The sequence below is a fragment of the Chiloscyllium plagiosum genome, chromosome 12, assembly GCF_004010195.1.
Source record: "Chiloscyllium plagiosum isolate BGI_BamShark_2017 chromosome 12, ASM401019v2, whole genome shotgun sequence".
Lineage (NCBI taxonomy): Eukaryota > Metazoa > Chordata > Chondrichthyes > Orectolobiformes > Hemiscylliidae > Chiloscyllium > Chiloscyllium plagiosum.
Window position 1 is genome coordinate 38626474 of NC_057721.1, and position 25248 is coordinate 38651721.

Sequence of the window (25248 nt, forward strand, 5' to 3'; positions counted from 1 at the left end):
AGCCAACCTTCAGTCTTCCGTCACCTTACCTGTGACTATCGTTGATACAAATGTCTCAGCAATGGGCCCAGCAATCACTTCCCTAGCTTCCCACATAGTTCTAGGGTACACCTGATCAGGTCCTGGCGATTTATTCACTTTAGTGCATTTCAAGATATCCAGCACCTCTTTCTCTGTAATATGGAGATTTCTCTAGATGTCACCATCTATTTCCCCACATTTTATATCTTTCTTGTCGTTCACCACAGTGAACATTGATGATAAATATTCATTTAGTGTCTTCCTCCATCTCCTGCGGCTCCACATATAAGCTGCCTTGCTGATCTTTGAGGGGCCCTATTCAGTCCCTCGTTACCCTTTTGTCCTTAATGTATTTATAAAAACCCTTTAGATTATTCTTACCCCTATTTGCCAAAGCTATCTCATGTCCCCTTATTGCCCTCCTGATTTCCCTCTTTAGTATACTCCTACCTTTATACTCTTCTAAGGATTCACTCAACCTCTGCTGTCTATACCTGGCACATGCTTCCTTCTTTTTCTTAACCAAATCCTCAATTTTTCTAGTCATCCAGCATTCGCTACACCTACCAGCCTTTCCTTTCACCCCAACAGGAATATACTGTCTCTGGACTCTCATTATCTAATTTCTGAAGGCTTCCCATTTTCCAGCTGTCCCTTTTATATGTGAACATCTACGCCCAATCGGCTTTTGAATGTTCTTGCCTAGTACCATCAAAATTAGCCTTCCTCCAATTTAGAACCTCAACGTTTAGATCTGGTCTATCCTATTGAAAAGAAGAGAGCAAGTTTATTGAGCAGCATATTCATAATGTGCTTCTTGAAACTATTCAGGTTTCAAAAATGCATTACAGCACAACAACTGGAGCTTGCATCAGTGTAATATAATTAATGTAATAAAATGTCCATAGGTGCTTCATAGGAGCATTATCAATAACACTTGACATGGAGATACGGGAGATTTGAGAAAGGTAATCAAAAACTTGGTCCAAGAGCTGGGTTTTAAGGAATGACATGAAGAAATCTCGGTCGGAAGTTCCAGAGCTTAGCACTCAGGAAGCTGAAGGCATGAAAAGAGATTCTGTTGGCTTTGAGACAAATACACTTTCCAAATGTGCATCATACACTAGTGTACTTTTTTAAATTAATTTTTATTTTGAATCAAGTATTTTTGCTGAAGATAGCAATCACATGACTACATTCAGCCACCATGTGTGGTTTACAGATCTGTTTTAATGTCACATTCTTCTCTTAATAATTATCATTGCTTATCCTAATAATTTCCCAAATTTATGTTCATCCTTATCTGTCAGCAAGTATTCAGAAATCATCCAATTTCTTGTTTATTTCTATTTACATTGAAAGTAATAGTTTAAGTTATCTTGATTACTTTATTGCAGCATACTATTTAGTGACACTTAAAGCTATTTAATAACTGTGCTGCACCTTGCTCTGTTTTACTAACTTGCCTGCAGTTGAGACCAATAACTGCCATAATATCTTGACTGTTTTGAAAACCAGAGAATCTCTAAATACAAATATAAGTAATGTGAACATAAGGTGAACGGCACAGTGGCTCAGTGGTTAGCACTGCGGCCTTACAGTGCCAGAGATCTGGATTCGATTCCAGTAGCGGGCATTGTCTGTGTGGAGTTTGCACATTCTCCCCGTGTATGCATGGGTTTCCTTCGGGTGCTCCAGTTTCCTCCCACAATCCAAAGGTGTGCAGGTCAGGTGAATGTCAAGTAATAGGGAGGGGGAATGGGTCTGGGTGGGTTACTCTTTGGAGGGTCGGTGTGGACTTGGGCTAAAGGGCCTGTTTCCAAGCTATAGGGATTCTAATTCTAATGCTGAGCCATGATAATATCAAAAGTAAACTTTCCAGGAAAATTGTCACACCTGGTATGATTATTCAAGTGCTGTCCCTTCTATCCCACAGATGAAAAATTCTTGAGCCTGTTTAGCCCTCCATCTTTCCTTGACTTCTTTTATTTAAGGATGTAAAACCAATGTGTTAATATACTTACAGATACATGGGTGATTTTTGAAATTATTTTTAAATGTAGTTTTAAAACTCCAGATTGAAACAGAAGAGCCACAAGACCAGTAAGACTGCAAAAATTTTGGCCAAGGAAGATGGGAAAAGCTTTTTAAAAACCAAAATTCAGTGTTCACGATTTTTGGCTACTGGTACTGAAACTGCACTATCCAATAGTAGCAAGCAAATGCTTCTCTTATTTGTCTTACATTTCTTTAATCCACTGACTTTGGTAGAAAATGAATAAATTTCAAAAGCACTTTAATCCCGTGTGATACTTCAAGATTATTGTCATATAGAAACCATCAGTCAGCAGTAATATAATCCAGCTGGAGTTTGAGAGACTGTTTTTAAAAAAGGGGTTAACGATTTTTGGGTGCATTTAGGAAATTGTGTCCAAAATTGCACTGGTAAAGTTACTGTTCATATTCACTAAAGGTTCAATCAAATTAATTTGCCTAATCAGTAATGTAAACCAGCAATCCATCAGCATTATAGTATGCAAGCATTTATCTGATCTTTAAATTATGCTTCTAGCAGATTTAAGATCGGGTAATCAGTAATGCAGCAAAAAAATGGGCTTATGACAAAATATAATCAAAAATATTTCAGGTGTGCAGACCTCCACCTGAAATTCCCTACATTAAAATTACCAAAAAATAACTTGAATGATTCCACATAATATTTTGTTTCTGCTTCCCCTGTTGGTGCTAAGAAATGTTTAATTAAATATTTTTTTTGATATGAACATAAAATGTATCCAAGTATCCCATGGCAAAATAATTGGTGCAAATTGAAGACCCTTTCCTGACCAGTGCAATTGCAATGTGCCACAAACTATAATTTATCCCCCATTTCCACCTACATGGTCAGTTCTACCAATGGGTCATATGAGAACTAAAAATACCCAGAGGAGATGGTGCATTGAAAGCCACAAATTGGGTGGGAAAATTCACTCGCTGTGAGTGAACAGAGAAGTGTGGGGAGAGAGAGAGATTACTAAGTGGAAGGGAGAGACACTGGAGGGGGAAGAGTATTGCAAAGTGGAAAGAGAGGGTTGCAAAGCAATGAGAGGGTCTGAATAGGGAGAGTGGCAGCAAACTTGAGAAAACGTTTCTATACATTTGAAAATAGGATACTTGCCAAACTGGGAATAGGAAAAATAAGGTGATGAATTCCATGCAAATTAATATGGAGTATCTAGATTAAAGTTTCAGGAGTTCAGTAGTTAGTGTATAGGGAAAAACATAGTGGATGTTATTGCAATGAACACTGACAGTTGTATAATATTGAATAGTTTTATTTCATATATATTTTGCATTTGTGTGTCACCCATCTCAAAGCATCTTACATACACTGAATTGTTTGAGGTGCAGTGACTGTGTTAGAAAGAGACTTACAACAGTTTAGCTGTGACTTCACTAGTCTGCAGGAAGCATGTTTTTTGTGTCCCAAAGTGTCAATTTTCTTTCATAAAAAGCACTTGTTGCTAACTTATGCCTGTTGTCTCATAGTAATTTAAATATTGTGGTGTCCAGCCAATTAGTATTTTCCCTGTGTGTTGTGCCTATAAATGTAATAGAATAATGATAATTATTGATGATATTGATGATTTCTTCTAATTCTACTTCTGAGCAACCATATCCCTTGTATATCAAGACAAGTTGGTGGTAGTGTTGATAGTGAGGAGGAGGGTCTCAGGCTTTAGTCTGATATTGATCAGCTGGTAAATAGCAATGCCAGATGGAATTTAATCGTCATAAGTGTGAGGTGATACATTTTGGAGGTCTAATAAGGGAAGGATATACTCAATGAACGATAGGTCCTATGGAGCGCTGAGGAACAAAGGGACCTTGGTGTACAAGTCTATTGATCCCTCAAGGTGTCTGCACAGGTTGACAGGGTGCTAATGAAGGCATACAGAATGTTTACCTTTATTAGAATATAGGAGCAAGGAAGTTTTGGTGCAACTTTATAAAACATTAGTTAGGCCATAGATGGAGTTCCAGTCGCTACACTTTTGGAAAGACGTGCTGGCGGCGGAAAGGGTACAGAGGAGGTTCATCAGGATGTTGCCTGGGATGGAAAATCTCAGTTATGAGGAGAGACTGGATAGGCTGGGTTTGTTTTCCTTGGAGCAGAGAGGATGAGAGAAGATCTGATTGAGGTATACAAAATTATGAGAGGCATAGACATGGTAAATCATGAGAATCTTTTCCCCATGGCAGATTTGTCTAAAACCAGAGGACATAAGTTTAAGGTGAGGAGTAAGTGGCTTAGAGGAGATCTGAGGAAACATTTTTTTTCATCCAGCAGGTGGTAGATATTTAGAATGAGCTGCCAGAGAGTGTGATGGAGGCAGGTACTTTTACAACATTTAAGAGCATTCAGACAAGCACTTAAAATGTAAGGGCACAGTAGGCTATGGACCAAATGTAGGTACATGGGATTATAATTTTAGTGTTTGTTGATCGACATAGGTATGATGGGCCAAAGGGCTTGTATCCATGCTAAATGACTTTATGTTTATGACAAATACAAAAGCTCTTGTTATTCAATGACTGCATCACTTAATAACGAGGTTGACAAAGGAGGTTTTGTAAAACAAAACTGAGTGCCTGCAAATCAAAATTAGCCCTGAAAATGTTTCAGGAGATTCCCGAGGATCTGATTTGAGCCCTGGATCTGATTTCTGCGAATTGATCTTAAACTTAAAGATTGCAGGAAGATATGAGCATAGGTGTTTCCTACATATTTGAATTTAAAATTAACTGATGCTGCTTGTGTTAGCTGAAGTTAATCATGCAGGAGTTCAACTTCGATATATGAAACAGTATGATTCCTGAGACTACCAAATCAGTGATCTGGTGTTTTCATCATAGTGTTGTTGTCAAGCCCATTATTTTCAAGACCACCATTGTCTGTTTTTTAATCTCCTAACTATTCAGCAAACTGTAGGCTCATCATCAATAGCATTTCAGTGTCTGGTACTTTCATATAGTTTTAAATGCTTTATTCAGAAAGTGACTGAGTACAGAAAATCTGTATCAATGATAATTTCAGCCAATAGGTTTCCCCCCCCCATACACACAAAAGGTTATTCATTATTGCTGTTGAATTAGTGGTTGACACTTCAATTCCCTGTTAGTCTACTTACTCACCTGCCAATCATCTGATAGTGAAAGATAGTAATGAAACTGCCTGGTTGCTGTGTGAATTGAAACTATTACCATGACAACAATGCTATGGAGTATTTCCATGGTACACCATGTAGTGATTAATTATGAGATGTGCCACATGTCATATGATTCTAGTTAGCTGTGATTAAGTCATTTAAACAACTACAAATAATTCACTGTTATACAAGTATTTGTCTTGTGTTGGTCAGAAACCTTGAGTACTACTGGTAATATTATCCTGTACACAATTAACAGCAACATTAGAAAGGGAGATAAATGTTGTAAGAAGTTTGCTTTTCCCAAAGTCACTGTCTCGATGATGCTATCAGTCTTTGCCTATAATGTGTCTGTCCTTTTTAAATATGAAGCAAAGCAGTAAGTGGGTGAATAGATCACAGCTGAGCACCATGGAAGAGCTTCACCTCTCCTCAGCCAATATGCCACACACCTGTACTCCCGAGCAATCCTACCTTAAGGACACAGGAAGCAGTTCTACACAGGCCAGGAATCAAACAGTGGCCTTCCTAGTCTGTATGGCTTAGTAACAAATAAGCTGTGTTAATAAACAGAAGAAAGATATGGCATGATTCTCATTCGCAATCACTATTCAGTGAATCCAACTGTAAAATCATAGTATGTATGTAATAGGTCAGAAGAGAAGTATGAACATACAATTGAAAATGACACTTGAATTTCCTGTTGATGATAATAGCAGACCAGTATTCTAACACATGGAAGGAACATTCTTCTACATTGACTATTTAATACAATGTTACCTATTTATTTTAAAAGTTTTGATGTTTCTGCTAAAATGCTAAATCAGAAATGTTAAACAAACACATCAAGGTTTTGTACTTAAAAGTAACAAGTAATTTTTTAATTTGGTCATCTGTCCCATTTATTGTTATTTGATAGATTTGTAGGTGAATAAAACTGCAGGACTGAATAATTGCATCTAGAAAATGACTGACCAACCAAAAGCTGTACTTTTAATTTTATTTCTTTCAAATTAGCCTTCCGAAAGAAACAAAAGAATGGATTCCGAGATTTCATTCCACTTTTTCTGAAAGTGCAAGCACAAAACCAGTCTGGTATGTATGCATTCTGTTATTGCATCAAAAGGTTAAAGATATTAATTCTTCATGCATTTTAATCTGAATTAAGACATTATTATTTTACCAAAAAGACATTGTGCTTGAACCAGAATCAAAGTCAAAAACTGCAGATGCTGAAGATCTGAAATAAAAAGAAATTGCTGGAAAATCTCAGCAGATCCAGCAACATCTATGGAGAGAGAAATAGTTAACATGATCAATCCAATATGATTTTTTTTGTAAGAAAACTTGGGCCAGTTGTTTTTTTTTATTCTGTGCTTAAATCTTAAATGTGTTTATATAGGCTCAAATAGCAACTATGTTTATAATTTTCAAATCCTACAACATTCTGGTCTACAACTAAGTATTATTGTTCTGAATACTATTTATATTACATAACAAGAACTAAACAAACCGAGCCCCCATTCCACATGTATATCTGTCACTCATTCTTTGTGAATAGAATTATGGAACTGTTTCCAAGGGAGAAACTTGACCTACAACAATTGTGCCACTGATACCATGCCACACTGCATGGACTCTCATCCAACTCCCTACTCTTGCCTTGTACCCTTTAATATTTTTCTTCAAATGTTTATCTTGAATCAGTTGTGGTAATCTCTGACAATATTGTGATGAATATTTTATTAACCATTTAGATTCCAACTTCCTTTTTAAGCTCTAATAATTTGCCAGTTGTTTCCAGTTTACTGACTAATCCAACTACTTTTTTGTTATTTACCTCTCAAAGCTATTTAAATTTTTAAATACTTGTTATTTCAGAGTTTAACCTTTCCATTGTAGTTGAGATGGTCTGGTTTTTCAAATCTCTCACAGCTACATTCCCTTATTCTTACAAACATTATTGTAAATCAACCTTGCATCTTTTCCGATAACAGGGTTTTCCAAGCTGGTCAAGGTTTTCCAGCTCTAGCTGTGTGGTCTCCTTTTATCTTACAACAGACTTCAGAGTTGTGGGGTTTGCTTCCCATTGTACATATGAAAACATCTTGAACTCTTCTTACTCTCTATCTTATATATGTGTTTTTTAAAATTTCTTTCATTCTGCATTTTTTTGTCTCTTCAGTTTTCCATCTTTGCACTTTAAGTATTTTCTTATCTCCACAGTGCCACAAGTCATTTCTTTGTCTTCTGTATGCGCATGTATGATTTTGTATCCTCCTCCTCCTCCTTGCCCCTCCCCTCCCCAACCTGACTACTTTTAAATGCTATTCATTTGTGACATCATTCAATTCTGGAGGAGTGATTTTTACTTAAATCTGAATTACCTCATATTTTAGAAAAATAAAACAAAGGACTGCAGATATTGAAAATCTGAAACAGAAGTAGAAATTGCTGGAGAAACTCAGCAGGTCTGGCAACATCTATGGAGATAGAAACAAACTTAATGTTCTCGTCTGAAGAAAGGTCACTGGACTTGAAATATTAACTCTGTTTTCTTTCTCTGTTAGACCAACTGAGTTTCTCCAGCAATTTCAGCCTGTAGTTATTTGATGTGTCACAGAATCAGTTGAGTACCTGTACATAATCTGTTTTTGTGGTCTGTGATGTTTGTGCAGATTAATTATACTGTTTTTTTTCATTGAATGCTAATTTAAAAATAAAATCCTATTAACTCTTCTTGTTTCACATATAAAACCATCTGATTGTTAAAGAAATATCTTTGTGCACTCTAGATCATCCTGTTTAACCACATTAAATTGGATATAGAATTCTCTGTACCTTCATCCAAGTCATTTTATATGCTTATCAGACAGTAGAATTATCTGATAACCCTTCTTGATATCTCTTCCTTATATAGTTTGTAATTGTATGTTTAAGCAATGTTGCTGCTCCCATTCTCAATCTTTTGATCCTGTTTAAAATCTGATAGCCTGGGATTTCACATTTAACATTCCTAAAAATACTCTTATCAAAATCAGAAACTTCACATAACTGTGACAAACTATCGATGTTTGTAATTCTCAATCTGTCTGCAGCCTTTGACATGACTGACCACACTATCTTCCTTCAGCACCTTCCCTCTATTGACAAGCTGGGGGCTGACTGCACTTGGTTTATCTACCTTAACTATTCTTAGCTGTCTAATCATTATCAGAGAATCACATCTTTCTGTGTTCCCACACAATTACACCTGGTTTGCCCAAAGCAACTATCCTTGCCCACCTTCTCCCCCCCACCTTATTTCTTAGCAATTAGTTGTCTTTGAGTGATATGAACCTGATACTGACACTTCCTTATACTCACCAATATATCTCTGCTCCTGGTTAAGCAATTATTACATTTTTAAAATACTCTTCCTTGTTTTCAAACCTCTCCCTGATCTCTTCCATATCCACAATTCTATAATGTAATGACGCTCACTTAATTCTGGCCCTTGAACATCTTGAATTTTACTTGTTCTACCATTGGAGGCTATGCTCTCAGTTGCCAAGACATTAATTCTGAAGTTCCTTCCTAAAAATCTTTACCATTCTTTCCTCCTTTAAGAAACTCACTTATTTCACCAAGCTTTTGGTCACCTGCCCGAATATCATCATTTGTGGTTCAGCACCAAATTTTGGTTGGTAAAGCCACTGAAGTATCTTGGTTTACTTTCCTATATTAAAGGCAGTGTAAAAATCTAATTGTAGGCAAATTTGGAATATTCCATACTTTTATCCAATCATCTGCAATGACTCATATTCCAATAAAATTGAATTTGTATTTCTAATTCCTTTATTTATGCTACATACGTCTGTGTTGAGTAATGCATATTTAAACTCTTGTGCCCTCTGGCTCAAATTTAGATGCACATAATCATATTCAAATCCCATCATTGTCTCTGACTCTCTTGACTTCTCTAGTCCCATAATTCTCTAAGCATCTTCTTCAGTTTTTTTTTATTAATTCATAGGATGCCAGTGATGTTGGCTGTGCCAACATTTATTGCCTATCACTAATTTGCCCAAAGAGCAGTTAAGACTCATCAACATTGCAGTGGGTTGAGAGTCACATGAAGACCAGACTAGGGCTAGCAAATTTCCTTCCCTAAATGACATTAGTGAACCAGATGTGTTTTTATGAAAATGTACTTTTGTTTCACAAGAAACAAAATAGATAATTCAGAATTCTGTTCATTATCAAACATAAGATATTGAAATGTACTTGAGAACTAATCAGCCATATTTTACTACAGATGATCTAGATGGTAATGAAAAATACCTAGATGGGTTGGTTGAAAGGTATAAAAATGGAGAATATTGGACAGATCAAACCAATACAGAGAGTTCCACCAACCAGAAAGAGTCTGCTTCGAATGAGGAGTTTGAAAAAACTCTGCGAACTTATCATCACAATGATGCTAATTATAGTTCTGAATTGAGCTTTGAGAAGAATGCCCAGTATTGCAAGGAAAGGTTACAGGACAAACAGGATGAAATAAGTACTCATGAAGTACAATCAGAGATGAAGGGATTTCATGAGAATTGCATCGGTCAAGCTGTGGAGCCAGACACCTTCAAGACTAAAAGAAAAAGACGAAGTTCCATCACGGGTAAAAATAATATTTTATACTTTGGTTGCATATGTATTATAATTTTGAGAAAAAAAATAACATGTCTGTCAGTTAGAATGAGTAAAATACATCCTGTCTATCAAGCCAATTCCTTATTCAAATGTCCAGCTGAATAAACACCTGTGGCATAAATTCCAAATGTATTTTTCTGCTTAATATATACACAAAATATTTCCAAGTTCCTTCTCCTTCTTTGCATTTTGAATAAATACTTTGAAGGCGTTTGAACCCTTGGAATGCCTAAGTAGGCTTGGATGTTGCAAAAGTGCAAATGCCTTTCTGTTGCAAAACATCTGGAAAAAATAATGTTTTCAACTTCTTAACACAAAATACTGCAAAAGGAGATTTTAAAACAACTTGAAAAAATCAGATGCAAATCACTATTCTTTGAACAAAATGAAAATTATAATCTTATATTTTAAGTTTGGGTATTAAAGAACTAGTATTTCAAATGTGAAAGTAGTCATTGTTGGCTGGCCCAGTACTTTACTGGATTGTATTGTTGAGATTCCAAGCTCAAATCTTGGCTTAATTTAGATGTTCTAGGTAGTATTATTTCCTCAGATCTAGGAATTTTCTATTAAGTGGAACATTGCAGCATATAGAAATACCTCCTCTCTATTTGTTGTGAGAGAGGATTTATAGGAAGTGAGCACTAAGGAAAAGCCCACTGTTTGGGTTGTCCTGACCAAAGATGATCATGTGGTGTTACAAACAGAACCAATATAGTATGAAAGCAGAGAATCAATTACTTTCAAAGGATAAGTTGGCAGTGATTAAATCTTTGCCTACTTCCTTTTTTCTATAATCCTTCAATTTTCAACTTTCCTTTCTGAACAAGTCATTCTGCATCTATTAAGCTGGACAGCGAATGGTGGTTGCCTTTAACCATGAAGAAGATATCATAGCAACCCAGTCAATTTCCCATACAAAGTACATATAAACATGTAAGAACTACTGAATGACTGACAGTGAGCAGAAACACCACAACATTTATGGTATTATTTTGAGTTCCTAACTTGGGGATACTGAAGCTAGTTGTAATGCCCCTAAGTGTAAGTTGACTGATCGTTTATTGCAGAACAGAATATGGACTGAGCTTGAATTTTCTTACTCTGTAGCGTGCTACACAATATACTGACCCATCAGGAGGCTCATTCTTGGTACGTTAATGACAACCAGACAAATTATATATTTAAAAACAAATGATGGAATTTCTGTCTCAACATTATTTAGATATAGGCCATTCATTTTATACATAAAATAAACAGTGTAGGTTCAGCTTCTTGTCAAAACTGTGCACCTGCAAGTGTACCATAATAGGAAATGGACACATTTCTTAATCCAAATATTGAGATTTATTTTCTTCAGAAGTTGTGCTATATGCAAGCAAAATCCAAAAGTTTAAGTACAAAAGCTCATCCTTCCAGTCATCATGTTTTGATATTAACTTCATAATCATAGTAATTACAAATTTGAACTAAATTGAGAATCTTGATAAGATAATTAAATTACATTGCTTTCTTTAAACAGTTAACACTTTCATTTGATAAAATGAACTTAGAGTTACTGAGAATTTCATTTTTCTAGTATCATGTTGTGAATACAGAAATTGATGTACTTGTATTATTTAGAACACATTAGTTTTTAAATCATCATGATCATCTATTGGTAAAAATGTTAGTGCTACATAGGGGTTTGTCTATAGTGTTATTAGCTGTAGGGCATGTTTCATTGTCCTGAACTATTTTCACAGTAGATGAATGGACTGAGAAGGAGATGAATGATGAATCCACAGACAACTCAGAAGACTCACATTCAAGTGAAGTAACAAACCTAAAAGTGTGCATTGAGCTGACAGGATTGCATCCCCGCAAGCAAAGGCACCTGCACCATCTAAGGGCACTCTGGGAGCAGCAAGTGTCTCCTGACAGATCTACTCCTTCCAGGACAGGTCGGCTCAGTAAGAAAGAGTTAGCTGGGGCCAAGGAGCCAGAGTTCATGGCAAAGGAGACTGAAGTCAAAGACAGGGTAGACGAAAGAAACACCAGGAAAGGATCAGAGGCCAAATCCAGCAGAAATGGATCTGAGGAGACCTTCACTAGAAATGACATTGAAAAAGGTACACTTGTAACCTGGAGAAGTCTGTATATATTTTTTCTTAATGCCCAACATACCTATCATACTTTGCTGAGCAAAGTGAAGCATCTAACAGGGCCCACAATTCACTCTTTAACTAAATATGAAGCTGTCCAGGAGAAGGAATTCTGAAATGTTAAAGTACTTCAGTAAAAGAAATTGAGGTACATTGAAGTCAAATGTATTTATTTTTCATCCTGGCCGTTTCTTAACAAAGAGTTAAGTGCTTTCAAGCAATTATCTATTTATTGATGACTCCCTTCTGTCATTTCTCTCCAAATCATTTAACACAATGCAACCTATTTCAGTTTGAGGATAAATATCCTGCCTGTGGGCAGGCCTACAACCACAGTCAGTATTAATTCAAGGTGGTTGACAGAAAGCGCTTTTCCAAAAAGGGAAGAAAATATTTGATACGCTACTCCAACTAAATAACTCAACTAAGTACTGCTGAATTGACCTGACTGAAGCAAACAGATATGAGCATTAGTCTGATTTAAAGCTCACATTTGGGATTTCCACTTTGGGGTGTTGGCTGCTTAACTAAATTCGTTATTATATAACCAGGTCAATAATTGAATACTTTGAATGTGTAACGTTTGGCCTTTCAGTTGATGAAATGCTGTTTCTCGACTGTCTATTGAGCTTCATTGGAACAATGCATAAAGCCAAGGACAGAATGGTCAACGTACAAGTAGCATGGAGGATTAAAAGACACTCAACTGGAAATGTGGGGTCATGCTTGTGGACTTAATGAAGTGTACAGCAAAATGGTCATCCAGTCTGTGTTGATCTTGCCAGTGCAGAGAAGATTACTTTTGTGTACAGCAAATTTATACACTAACTTGAAAGAAGTACGTATAAGTCTCTGTTTCTCCCAGGACTGTTTGGGAGCCTGGAAGTTGAGAAAGTAGGAAAAGGCAGGTATTGCATCTCGTGCTTGTGTGGAAAATGGAAATAGGTTTGGGGCAAATGGAAAAGTGGACCCAGGTATCACTGAGGGCAACAATCCCATCAGAGTGTTGAGAGAGGAGAGAAAATGTGTTTGGCAGTGGCATTATGCCAGAGATGTCAGAAGTGGCAGAGACGATCTGATGAGTTTGGATCTTGGTGGGATGGAAGGCGAAGATGAGGAGAATCCTATCATGCTTCTGGAAGGGAGGCAAGAGAGTGGGACCAGAAGTTCAGGAAGTGGGATTGACACAGCCAAGAGTGCTGTAAACCACAGTGAAGGACAATCCTCAGTTAAGGAGAAAGGAAGACATATTGAAACACTAGTGTGAAAGTGGCATCGTCAAAATAGATGTAATGGAGAAACTTGGAGAAAAGATTAGACCAGAAGTAAATGTGAAGCTGTCCAAAAGGAGGAGTTTGAAAATAATAAAATATTCACAGTAAAAACAAATTACAAAGAATACTCAACTAAGAAATTCCATTTGGTCAAATAATTAAACATGTTTAATATATTCTATATGGATTATGTAGTTATTGAATTTGATTTGAAACACCAGAAGTGATTTTTTTCAGGGCACGTGCTTCAAACTGAAGTACTTGCATAGTAACCTGTTTTGCAAATTTTTGACAACTTCATTTACGTTTTTCTCTTTGGAAGAAAGTGACACTAATCTTCACTCTTGTACATTTCCTGCAATACACAATTCATTTCTGAAAGAGTGATACAAGGAGAATCGCTTGTCTGCTTTTGACTGAATATTGATTCAATTGAAGACATCATGCTTTATAATATATTTAAAATTTGTACTATTTCCTCCCTTTTTTTTTATTTGGGAAATTTTCTCATCGTATTCAAAATTGCTGCACTTTTTCAAAACTGACATTGAAGTTCTCTTTTCTGGTTAATAATACCGATTAGCCAGTTTTATGTTAGTCTGTTGCTTATTTCTGATGGCAAATGCATGAATGTAGAGAAATATGAGGAACTAACACAAACTGGAAGCACAGAGGATCATTGGCTGTGTTCAAGCTGCAGTGCAACTAACAAAGCAACAATAAAAATTAGCAGCATTGAATACAAAAATAGAGAAATAATGTCAAACTTTTATATGTGCCTAGTTGGACTGTATGTGAAGTGTAATGTGCATTCTTGGGAATCCCACTAAAGAGAAATGGCCCTTGGAAAGAGCACAGTTAAAGATTGTTAGTCTGTTGTCAGGTAGAAATTAGCCATGAACGGACACTTCAGAAATTGTTACTTTTTAAAAAATGGACCTGAGAAGGTTAGGAAGTGTTCTGATAAAAGTGTTCCAAATTGTGAAAGGTTTTAATAAGGTAAGTAGCAAGTACTGATGGATTATTACCAAGATTCAGTGGGGTTGTAGCAAGAGATGATAAATGAAAATATTAAGGGAAGGTTCAAAAATTATCTTGTTACTGTGTAGAATTCTTTGCTACAAGTTGTTGTTGTTGTAAAAGATAAATTTATGGAAAAGAAAATGTTGAATATTTAAGTATATGGAGACTGAGTTTCCTATTAGCCGTCCAATCTTCTATCCATGCCAATATGCTATGCTCTGCACTACGAGCTTTAATTTTCTGCAACGATGTGATACATTATCAGTTCATTCGGCAAATTTATGTACAGGACCTCCACCAATACCCCAGTCATAGCATATGTTACCTCCTCAAATAATTACAATAACTTTAATCCCAGTTACTTGCCTTTCATAAAAACACATGGACTCTGTTGGATTATCTTGGGTTTAATAAAATGCCCTGCTATAACTGGTCTACTGTTCCTTGCATTCTGTCTCCAGCCCTTTTTAAATAAAAGATTTTATTTTGCTCTCTTTCAAACTAATGTCCTGAATTAAGGAAGTTTTAGAAAATTTAAATCAGTTAATCAAGTCTCACGAGCTGCTACTTGTAAGACTCTAATATGAAGTTCATCAGAGCCCAGGAACCTGTCAGCAGTAGCCTCTGACAATTTACTGAATTCTGCTTCTCTGGCGATTATGGTTTTCTTAAGTTCCATTTCCCAATTACTTGCTGGTTTTGGGATGCTACTTGTATCCTTTGCAATGGAGATTGATGCAAAATACCTGTTCAATTAATCTGCTTTATTTTCAGTTAATAAATCTCCATTCTGACTTTCTGTCAGACCAGCAGTAACTTGGTTAACTCTTTTTCAAGTATTTATAAAACCTCGTAGTCTCTGTTTCTACATTTCTAACTAGCTTTCTCTCATGATCTAGTTTTTCCCTCTAAACGTTTTTGCATCATTCTTTGCATTTTTTAATAGTCTGTCCAATCTTCTGACATACCACCTACCTTTGTTCAGTCATATGATTTTTCTGAATGTTCAATATTATCTTTAACATTTCTAGTTAATAACTAATGAATATGTCTCTGGGATTTGTATTACGACTCAGAATATATTTAGTCTGTGTGTTCTGAAATATCCACTTACATGTCTGCCCATGCATCTCTATTAAACTATCATTTAACCTAAATTGCCAAATCTCTTTCACCATCTCTGGCCTTATAATTCCCCTTATTTACATTTTTTAAAAATAGGCCTCTCCTTTTTCCCTCAAATTGAATGCAAAGGCTCTTGTGGTGCTGTGGTAGTGTCCCTATCTCTGTACCAGGAGGCCTGGGTTCAAGTCCTGGCTTCAAAAGTGTCTAGTAGCATGTATAAACAGATTCATTAGAAAATATTCCAAATTAAATGTAAAATTCTATAATGATATGGTCAATGCTGACCAGAGGTACCTCCACAATGAAATCATCATCAATGCTGCATAATACCACATCTAGTATTATGATCTGTGCTCTTTGCTTGGCTCCAGAATATGCTGTTTGAAGAAACCATCCTTAAAACATTCTGTGATCTCCTCATATAGACTACCATTGCTCATGTAACTTTTCCAGTTGATACGTAGATCAAAACAGCACTCCCCTAAGCAGCTTCTTGTCTTTATTACTTCTCATTTCAACTCCAAACTAATTCCATATTCCTGGTTTCCTGAACTTAAGTTATCCCTTTCTGTTGTGCAAATGCCATCATTAACAGAACCACCCTTTCATCTTTCCCAAGCTTCCTGTCCATCTCAATGCTCATCTTCCCTGTTATGCTCATATACACATTTTATTCAAATTATTCTTTAAATTCCAAGTTGCTTTTTACAATTCCTGTACATCTCTTAGTTTGGGGACGATCTACAAATGTGATTCCTTAACATTAAATTATTTAATCTGGCGTTTCTCTGGCTAAAACAAGCTCGGCTGCTGTTTTTGAAATGTTCCTCTGATGCCAAAGGTCTTTCACCTCTGTGATCAAGAGAATGAGATGGCCTAGCAGCAGGCTTTATTACCTTGGCAGCCTTGACATTAGCAAGGGTGGAAGAAGACTGTCGATGTACTGTAAACAACATTTTTGGCCTGGCTCCTAGTGCTACTACTAAACACTGTCTCCAGATGTCTATGTGACAACTGACTCAATGACAGCAGTGAAATGCATCAAACTTCATGCTAGCCATTGCATCTTATTGATGAGGCCTTTGACATAAAGGGTTCTGTTGCAAGTGGCCCTGGTGTTGCTAAATGATGCACTGCAAAGTTCTGATCACAGTCATTGTAAACAATAAGAACATGTGTTTGCTGAAAATTCCTATAATAGTTTTTCTTTGCTGAAGGCTGTTGGGAAAACAACCCAATGAATCTGTCTTTTTTTCACACTCTGTAATCACTCTCTTCTAAGCAGCCTACTTGAAAATTGGATCTTTATTCTCCAATGGCTTAAAGTAGCTGTGAGCTGACCTTCTGATTAGATGATTCCTGGTTCTTAGCTAATCACCCAGAGCAAACTCTTAAACTCTTTCATTTACAACTCTAACTTTATACACTTACCAATGCTGTTACTTTGCAGTATTTGAATAAAGGATGTGAGTTGTATCTTAAACTGTAAAGTGGAACATGAATATGAATAAGTGCACCAATGATCTATTCATGTCATCTTTGTGAGATATAGCTAAATATGCTGTGTGCACTTTGTCAATAGAGCGCGTATTTTGGGGAGCAATGAGTGAGTAACTGAATAGGAGGGGAAACAAATTAAAGGTAACTAATAACCGTGAGCTTCCTGTTTTCTCTCCTATCTCAATGGTCTCCATTCCTGGTTTTAAAGAATCCACCCTCAAATAAAGCAAAAATAATTCAGGTTTGGGAGTTCTCCATTCATACATGTATTCTTATCTTGTTACACTCAGTCATCTCCTGGTAAATCAACAACTGTAATGGAATGAAATACTACTATAGTGGTATCCATAGTTATTGACACAACAGATATGTGCATCATACAGGGAGTTTACAGAGAAGTAGCTGTCGGGAAATGGAGTTGTTGAAACTGTTAATGCAGATGTTCTTGAGAAAAAGCAGTGTTATGAATGGTGCATGAGGACATAATGGAGTATGGTTTAAGGCTGGAAAAATATTGTAAGATGGTTTGGGTGGAATGGAGCTTTTAATCCATTTATATTTAATATACCTGAAGTTTAATGAGGTTACAGTAAGGTACCCAATCTTTAAGCCATACTGAGGATATTAAACTTATGGCATTGAGGCCATGACAATTGCAATGTGCTGCTAAAATAGTTGTTACCTGCTATAACCTGATGAGTAACCGAACCCAATATGCAGCCTATCTCCGGTTCATCAATTTGAAAAATATCCTCTTCTCAAAATGCCAAAGCAAAACTTCAATTACCTTCTCAGTGCCTGGATGCTTCTATCACCACATATCTATATGACTCTATGCTTTAAGAAGCTAATTCCACCCTCCATTCCAAAATGCAGAATTTTCCAAATCCTAATAATTGTCCATTGGAACCAAAATTATAGGTAATTTCAGAATTTATCAGGTTGGCATTTGCAAATAATGCCACTGCCCTGTTTATATTTGGAATGCTGAAATATATAAAAATCAATCTTGTTCTCTTTTCTGTGAACATGTGTCTTAATGTAAACCCATATGGAATGTCCATTAATTCTGGAACACGTCATTCTATGGCTGACCACTGAGTGCAATCACACATCCATAGAAGGATTAAAAAAAATTAAAATTTGGTGAATATTCAAGTTGCATAAAATGACAATATCAATAAATTATATAAGATTATGAAAATCATTAAATTTCAAGAACCTATTGCTAAAAATTATTAACTATTTTTAGGTTTATCTACACCTCCAGCATCTCCAAGGAAAAGGACAATTTCATCCAGCACAACAAGCAGCAGTTGGCATGTACAGCGAAAGACAAGTACACCCGTGTCTCGATCATCAAATAAACGGCAAAAAAACAAGGAAAGCCGCAAGCGTGGTGTCTTGTGCTCTGGAGAAGAAGAGGACCATTTACGTTCACGAGTTTTACCAAAGTATTCAAACACTGAACGGGAGAAACCTTCAGGAAAGCGCCAATGTAAAACAAAACACTTAATGCGTCAGGACAAAAGACAGTCATCACTGACAGCAGATGACTCAACTGATGTTGAGAGCTCAGAAGAAAAGGTATAAGATTAATTTACTTGTATTTTTACACAAGATCTGACATGTCACAGGCACAAACTGTAGGAACATAGTTCCTGGAACAAATTTGCAACATCCTTGGGAAAAGATGAAAATCACAATAAGACAACATGAATCATAAAAGCAAAAGCAAGATATTGCTAAAATTCAAAATAAAAACAAAAAATGCTGAAAACAGTCAAGTCAGGCAATATCTGTAAAGGAAAACAGTTAGTGATTCAGGTTGGTTATCTTCTATCAGAACTGAAGGCTGGTAATAATGTAAGAGTTTCTGAGAGAGTAGAAGGGAGAGGGGGAAAGAAAAGCCAAAAGGTCTGTAATAGAGTGGAGCACAGATATTCTTCCTGTCCCCTCCTCCTCTTAAAACCTCTTACATTTCTTTTTCTTTCTTTCTTGTTTTGTAATGAAGTATCATTCAACTGAAAACTTTTTCTTTATTCATTGACGGGATGAGGGCATTGCTGGCTATGGGTCAATCACATTGCTTTGTGTCTGGAATCACATGTAGGCCAGACCAGGTAAGGACAACAGTTTCCTTCCCTAAAGAACATTAGTGAGCTAGGTGGGTTTTTCTGACAACTGACAATGGTCATCATTAAAGTCCTAATTCCAGATATTTTTATTGAATTCAAATTCCAGGATTTGAACTCGTGTCCCCAGACATTTATCTGGGTTGACAATCCATTGATAATATCACAGGTCCTGTCTGATCTGAGTATTTCTGGCATCTTTTGTTTTTAGAATAATATATTTGTGACTGTGACTTAGGTGATGGCAGCGTGTACATAAACACGATCAGTAATTTGAAGGTAATTAATCAAATATTGGTTAAACTTCATATGACTACATTCATCTGCTGGTTTAATTTGAAATTACATGAATTGATGTTATGCTGAACCATCCAGATCTGTTAAGTTTCAGATTCAGTTCCTGGTCTTTGCCGAGTTGTCTAATGTTAGGTGTGGCAACAGTTTGGCCAATACTGTTAACCAGTACATAGTCTGGGAGAACTAGCCATTTGGATACAGAACAGGCTCAAAGGTGGTGGTGGAGGGTTGTATTTCAGACTGGAGGCCTGTGACTAGTGGAGTGCCACAAGGATCAGTGCTGGGCCCTCTACTTTTTGTCATTTACATAAATGATTTGGATACGAGCATAAGAGGTAGAGTTAGTAATTTTGCAGATGACACCAAAATTGGACATGTAGTGGACAGCGAAGAGGGTTACCTCGGATTACAACAGGATCTGGACCAGATGGGTCAATGGGCTGAGAAGTGGCAGATGGAGTTTAATTCAGATAAATGTGAGGTGCTGCATTTTGGGAAAGCAAATCTTAGCAGGACTTATACACTTAATGGTAAGGTCCAAGGGAGTGTTGCTGAATAAAGAGAACTTGGACAGCAGTTTATAGCTCCTTGAACGTGGAGTTGCAGGTAGATAGGATAGTGAAGGTGGCATTTGGTTTGTTTTCCTTTATTGGTCAAGAGTATGGAGTACAGGAGTTGGGAGGTCATCTTGTGGCCGTACAGGACATTGGTTAGGCCACTGTTGGAATATTGTGTGCAATTCTGGTCTCCTTCCTATCGGAAAGATGTTGTGAAACTTGAAAGGGTTCAGAAAAGATTTACAAGGATGTTGCCAGCGTTGGAGTATCTGAGCTACAGGGAGAGGCTGAACACGCTGGGGCTGTTTTCCTTGGAGCGTCGGAGAATAGGAAGGGTTTGGAGGGATATGGGCCGGGTGCTGGCAGGTAGGACTAAATTGGGTTGGGATATCTGGTCAGCATGGATGGGTTGGACTGAAGGGTCTGTTTCCATACTGTATACATCTCTATGACTCTAAGTGGAATAAGCCGCTAAGGTTCCTGCTCCCAAATTCTGCCCAGTGATCCCAGCTCAAAAATATTCTTTGACATCAGGTGAAGGTAAGATTGAACTATCTGATGCTGTCAACAGTTGAATGCCTTAACAAACCTTACTGAAGAATAGCACAGTGAATTGCTGCTCGTGAAGCTCATTCCAGCATAACTGTCACCTCCTGGAAGAGGAATAATGAAAAAGTGCAGAAATAATACATCAGTTCCTAAGCTATAAAACATTAACAGATAAAAGCAGTCTCTACTGTTTTAATCCGAATGTCAATTTATTATCTATTTATTGACCTATAATTTCTGTAGGAATTTCCTTTAATTGTACAAAATGTTCAATGATTACAAGCAACAGTAATTTTAGACTGGTGTATCTTGTCCCCTCAAATATGATTCTTTAAGAACTATTACATTTATTGTGGAAATGCTTTTCTGCTCTGATATTAGTGGCCGTGTTTCTCTATTGCAAAATACATATCCTTGCACGTTCAAATTGTTCCAGTACATCAAAACATAATTTTTTTAACACTGAATTACTTCCACCAGACTCCACAGAATTCCACTCTAAACTAAACTACTATTGACGGTTAGGGTTATTGGCGGCCCTCAGTTTTGCTCTCTTGTTCTCCAAATCACAGTTTACCAGCGGCTGGGAATGGAGACAGGAAAATCTTAGCCAATCAGTGCAGGTGCTCAAAAACGTTTTTGGCACTATAGGCTTCTTCACAACATTGGTGTTCTTGCCATCAAAATAGTGATGCAGCAGAAGTACTAAATCCTTTCTTCCAGGAATGGTGGGTGTATAAATGAACATTTTTGTTTCTACAATTACATTTTTAAAAGATTATCCATTAGAGCTATCCATTGGTCTCTTGAAAAGAAAACCTAGCATTACGTGGTGCCTAATTACATCTCATAGGAAAGTCAGTGTATTTGCTATACCCTGAGTCCATTGGACATTTTCTTGCATATGCTTAAAAGATCCAATAACTGTCACAACTTGCCTCAAACAAATACAATCACCTCTCTATTGTCTTAAATTGTAATGAAAAGGTGCTTGTTATTCCATTGGGGAGGTTATTTTTAAAAAAGCCCTTCTTTATCCCAATGAATCCATCGTGTGGTTTTCGGATGAAGTATTAACTCACTTTCATCTGAATTTACCATTTCAGTTTATGTCCTCATGAAGAAATCATTGAAAGTTTTGAATAACTGAAAAGTGTCACTATATAATGCAGTAGCGAATTGCACAAAATGCAAAAATCCAAATTTAATCCTTAGTTTAAAATGTGTTAAGCTGCTGTTGTCATGATGATTGTGGGTGTGCTCCCATGACATCCCCTTGTAGGGAGCAAGAGATTTTCCTTTCTTGATCTCTAAGTTAGACACTCCTAAAAAGTTTGTTTGTGTAGAGTTGACATGAGTACAGTCAGCTTGATGAACTAGCCTTGATGACAAAACAGAGCTGAAAATGTGTTGCTGGAAAAGCGCAGCAGGTCAGGCAGCATCTAAGGAGCAGGAGAATCGACGTTTCGGGCATGAGCCCTTCTTCAGGCTCATGCCCGAAACATCAATTCTCCTGCTCCTTGGATGCTGCCTGACCTGCGCTTTTCCAGGAACACATTTTCAGCTCTGATCTCCAGCATCTGCAGTCCTCACTTTCTCCTTAATGACAAACCAGGGAGACTTTAGTGATCATGGAACCATGTATGCTTTGGGGCTGTGTTAGGTAATGATCAGAAGAAGAGAAAATGCACTGATGTGTTCAAATTTTCTTTTAGTGAAGTGTTCAATATCTATTATTTTCTTCCAATTAATCTGATACACTTGTCGGATATTAAATTGGTTGGGATTTCAAAATATTAAATTTTATTACACATTTTTTTGAAAAATGGTGTACAATTACATTTAAAAACTAGATAAAGATATTGTGTTATAAATTTTGGAATAGTTTCATTTGATATCTGGTGGAAATTACACATGAATGGAAACAATTAATGGTAATTACACATTTAAGTTTCCTGGTTCTTTGTTTTCTTAGTTAGCAATTCTTTACACACATCTGTGGGACTTGTTTGGTCAATGTGGAACAGAACTTGCTTTGGATCCAATTACAAGACATGCACCACTTCAATATCAGTTGTATGAGAGGGCTAAAGTGGGGACAACGTGATGGTCATTTTAAATTATTTTTCAGGAAAGAGGGGCTAACTTTGTGAAATACGCAAACACAACAAAACCTAGTATACTGTGGAGAAATGGCTTCAGTGGAATTGGTGTTCAGATATACATATACAGAATATGTGTCTTTCTGTATAATATGGATATAGTACCTTCTATTTTGCTACTTGATTCTGTCCCTCATTATTGTTTTAGAATTTGTTTTTGACATGGAGAACGCAAAAAATAGCATTTTACAGAATTTGTTACTACAGGGAGTATGAGGCATAGATAACTGTGATAGATTTTTTTGAAGAGTGGCTATTTTACCCAGATTGCCACTCTGTTCCTTTTTTAACAAAATCAAAGAGCTCTGAATTTCCGACAGGAGATTCCAATCAGGGCTCCTTCAGAATTGTGGAGCCATATTTCATTTCTGAGAGTTCCTTTGTAATGCAAAAGTATGGCTCCTTTTCATAGCAGTCAGCTGCTGTTTTCGGAAATTTAAAGCTCCAGAATTAGATATTGTACGATTAGAGTGCTGGGACTAAGATACAGGGAGGCTAGGGAAGAAGGTGCTAAGTGGGTAGGTTGACAGTGTGCAAGGTGGCACGGGGCAGGGGCAGGTAAGTGATACCACGTTCAGGATAGGTTCAGATTAATGGGAGAAATTGGTCAGGTGGAGTAAGGTGAGCCAGGTTCTGGGGATGGAGGTTGCAGGAGTAGATTGCATTTGGAGCAGGGGCAGGAGGAATGGGGCTCGAGTGCAACACAACTCATGCTACAACTAGATGTACCATTGGTATCTTGGAAGTAATGCACTGCATGACTGGATTAACTAGTGCTACAGTGCGGCATGCAGGTTTTCTAGAATAATTGTGTGTGTACTCCATACCTTTGTGACAAATTATGTCCTCAGCATGGACAAAGCAACCCGCTGGTTTGATACCGCATCCGCAGATATTCACTCCCACCATCACCAATGCAAAGTGACAGCAGTGCGTATCATCTATGAGATGCACTTCAGAAATTCACCAAGGCTCCTTGGAGAGCACCATCAAAACTTATAGTCAGTTCCATCTAGAAAGTTACAACACTACCACCTGCAAGTTCCCCTCCAACGTGCTCACTGTCCAGACTTATATTGCTGCTTCTCACAGTCAGTAGATCAGAATCCTAGAACTTCCTCTCTAACAGTATTGTGAATGTATGTAAATAATATCATGCACCAAATGGACTGCAAATGTTTAAGGTAGCAACTCACCACCACCACCTTCTCGAGGGCAACTCGGGATGGGTTGGCTGAGCCAACAACACCGACATGCCATGAATCAATAAATATAATGATTGTAGAAACCATGATGACGATGCACAATGGATTTGGAGGATACAAATGAGGAATTAGCAGTATTCCAGCAATGCAGCAAAAAAAGTCATGCACTGGGTATTAAGGTTAGGTTCCTTCCTAGATGTGGCACAGCAATCTCATTTCTTAAACTGAATTTACCAAATAGCTGCCCAAACATCTTGAAGTACATTTTCATTTCTTCAGATCTCATATTTTATTGCCTAATGTTGGAATCCTGTTATAACCAAAGATGAAAAAGTAATTCTTCTTGTTCAAATCAGTTGCACATCATTTCCCCTGTTACATACTGTATGAAAGTTTGTTGCCTGAATTAGCATTGAAGCTGTCCATTAATGGTTGCATTTTGATTCAGATATGTGACAGCAAATCTAACATTTCTCTAAAGAGATTTCCCTGTGAGAACTGTGAACATATTGACTGAAAGCACTGATAGTCTGCAAGGATTCTCGTAACTTAAGACCCCTTTGACCTGTTTATTGAGTGCTGTGCATATAAATCTACCACATTCAGGACTGTATATGCCATGTGGCAACTGTGGTTTTTGCCTGCTTTATGTTACCTCTGGTCATATAGTCATATAGTATGGGTAACCCCTATTGTTCAAATTATGTATTTGACTTCTGGAGTACTTGCAGAAGATTATGCAATTCCTGGACTGTCAAACTAGCTTTCCACATCTAATAACAAGTAAACTGTAAGCAGTTTTTTAAATCAGTTTTGCCACTTCAGCTATTTCAGGTACCTGAACACCTCCAGAGTGCAGTTAACAGCAGGTGTAAAGAAATAATGCTCCTCCTTTTCCATTGGATAGTTCACAAACTGCAGTCACATTTACTGTAAAATAGCTTCAAAATATTTCTGTATCTATGAATAATATACCAGTAATTTTTAAGCTGATATATTTTTAATATAATTTACACCAATTGGATAATTAGTTATTGATATTAAAATTTCACTATCTATATGACTGACTGTATATTTTGGGAATGTAAATAGGTGCAATTACAATCTATATGTCCTTTTCTAGCACATGTTTAATTTATTCAGCACATAGAGTCATAGGGATGTACAGCATGGAAACAGACCTTCGGTCCTCCGTCCATGCCGACCAGATATCCCAACGCAATCCAGTCCGACCTGTCAGCACCTGGCCCATATCCCTCAGACCCTTCCTATTCATATATCCAAACAAATGTCTCTTGAATGTTGCAATTGTACCAGCCTCCACCACATCCTCTGGCAGCTCATTCCATACACGTGCCAC

At 37.0% G+C, this 25248-nt stretch overlaps 1 protein-coding gene across 3 annotated transcripts in view; it reads left to right on the forward strand.

Moving 5' to 3' along the window:
- Nucleotides 1-5627: 5627 nt before the first annotated feature.
- Nucleotides 5628-25248, forward strand: part of bcor (BCL6 corepressor) — a 39509-nt gene continuing 19888 nt past the window's right edge. The window contains exons 1-5 of one of the 3 annotated variants that reach the window (XM_043700839.1): nucleotides 5628-5766; nucleotides 6249-6326; nucleotides 9529-9885; nucleotides 11663-12028; nucleotides 18236-18570. In XM_043700839.1, coding sequence (XP_043556774.1) covers nucleotides 5643-5766; nucleotides 6249-6326; nucleotides 9529-9885; nucleotides 11663-12028; nucleotides 18236-18570 — 1260 coding nt within the window. In that variant the 5' untranslated portion in view covers nucleotides 5628-5642. Of the gene's footprint in view, nucleotides 5767-5855; nucleotides 5884-6248; nucleotides 6327-9528; nucleotides 9886-11662; nucleotides 12029-18235; nucleotides 18571-25248 lie in introns of those variants that run through there. The other 2 variants (XM_043700840.1, XM_043700841.1) reach the window with 2 other exon arrangements.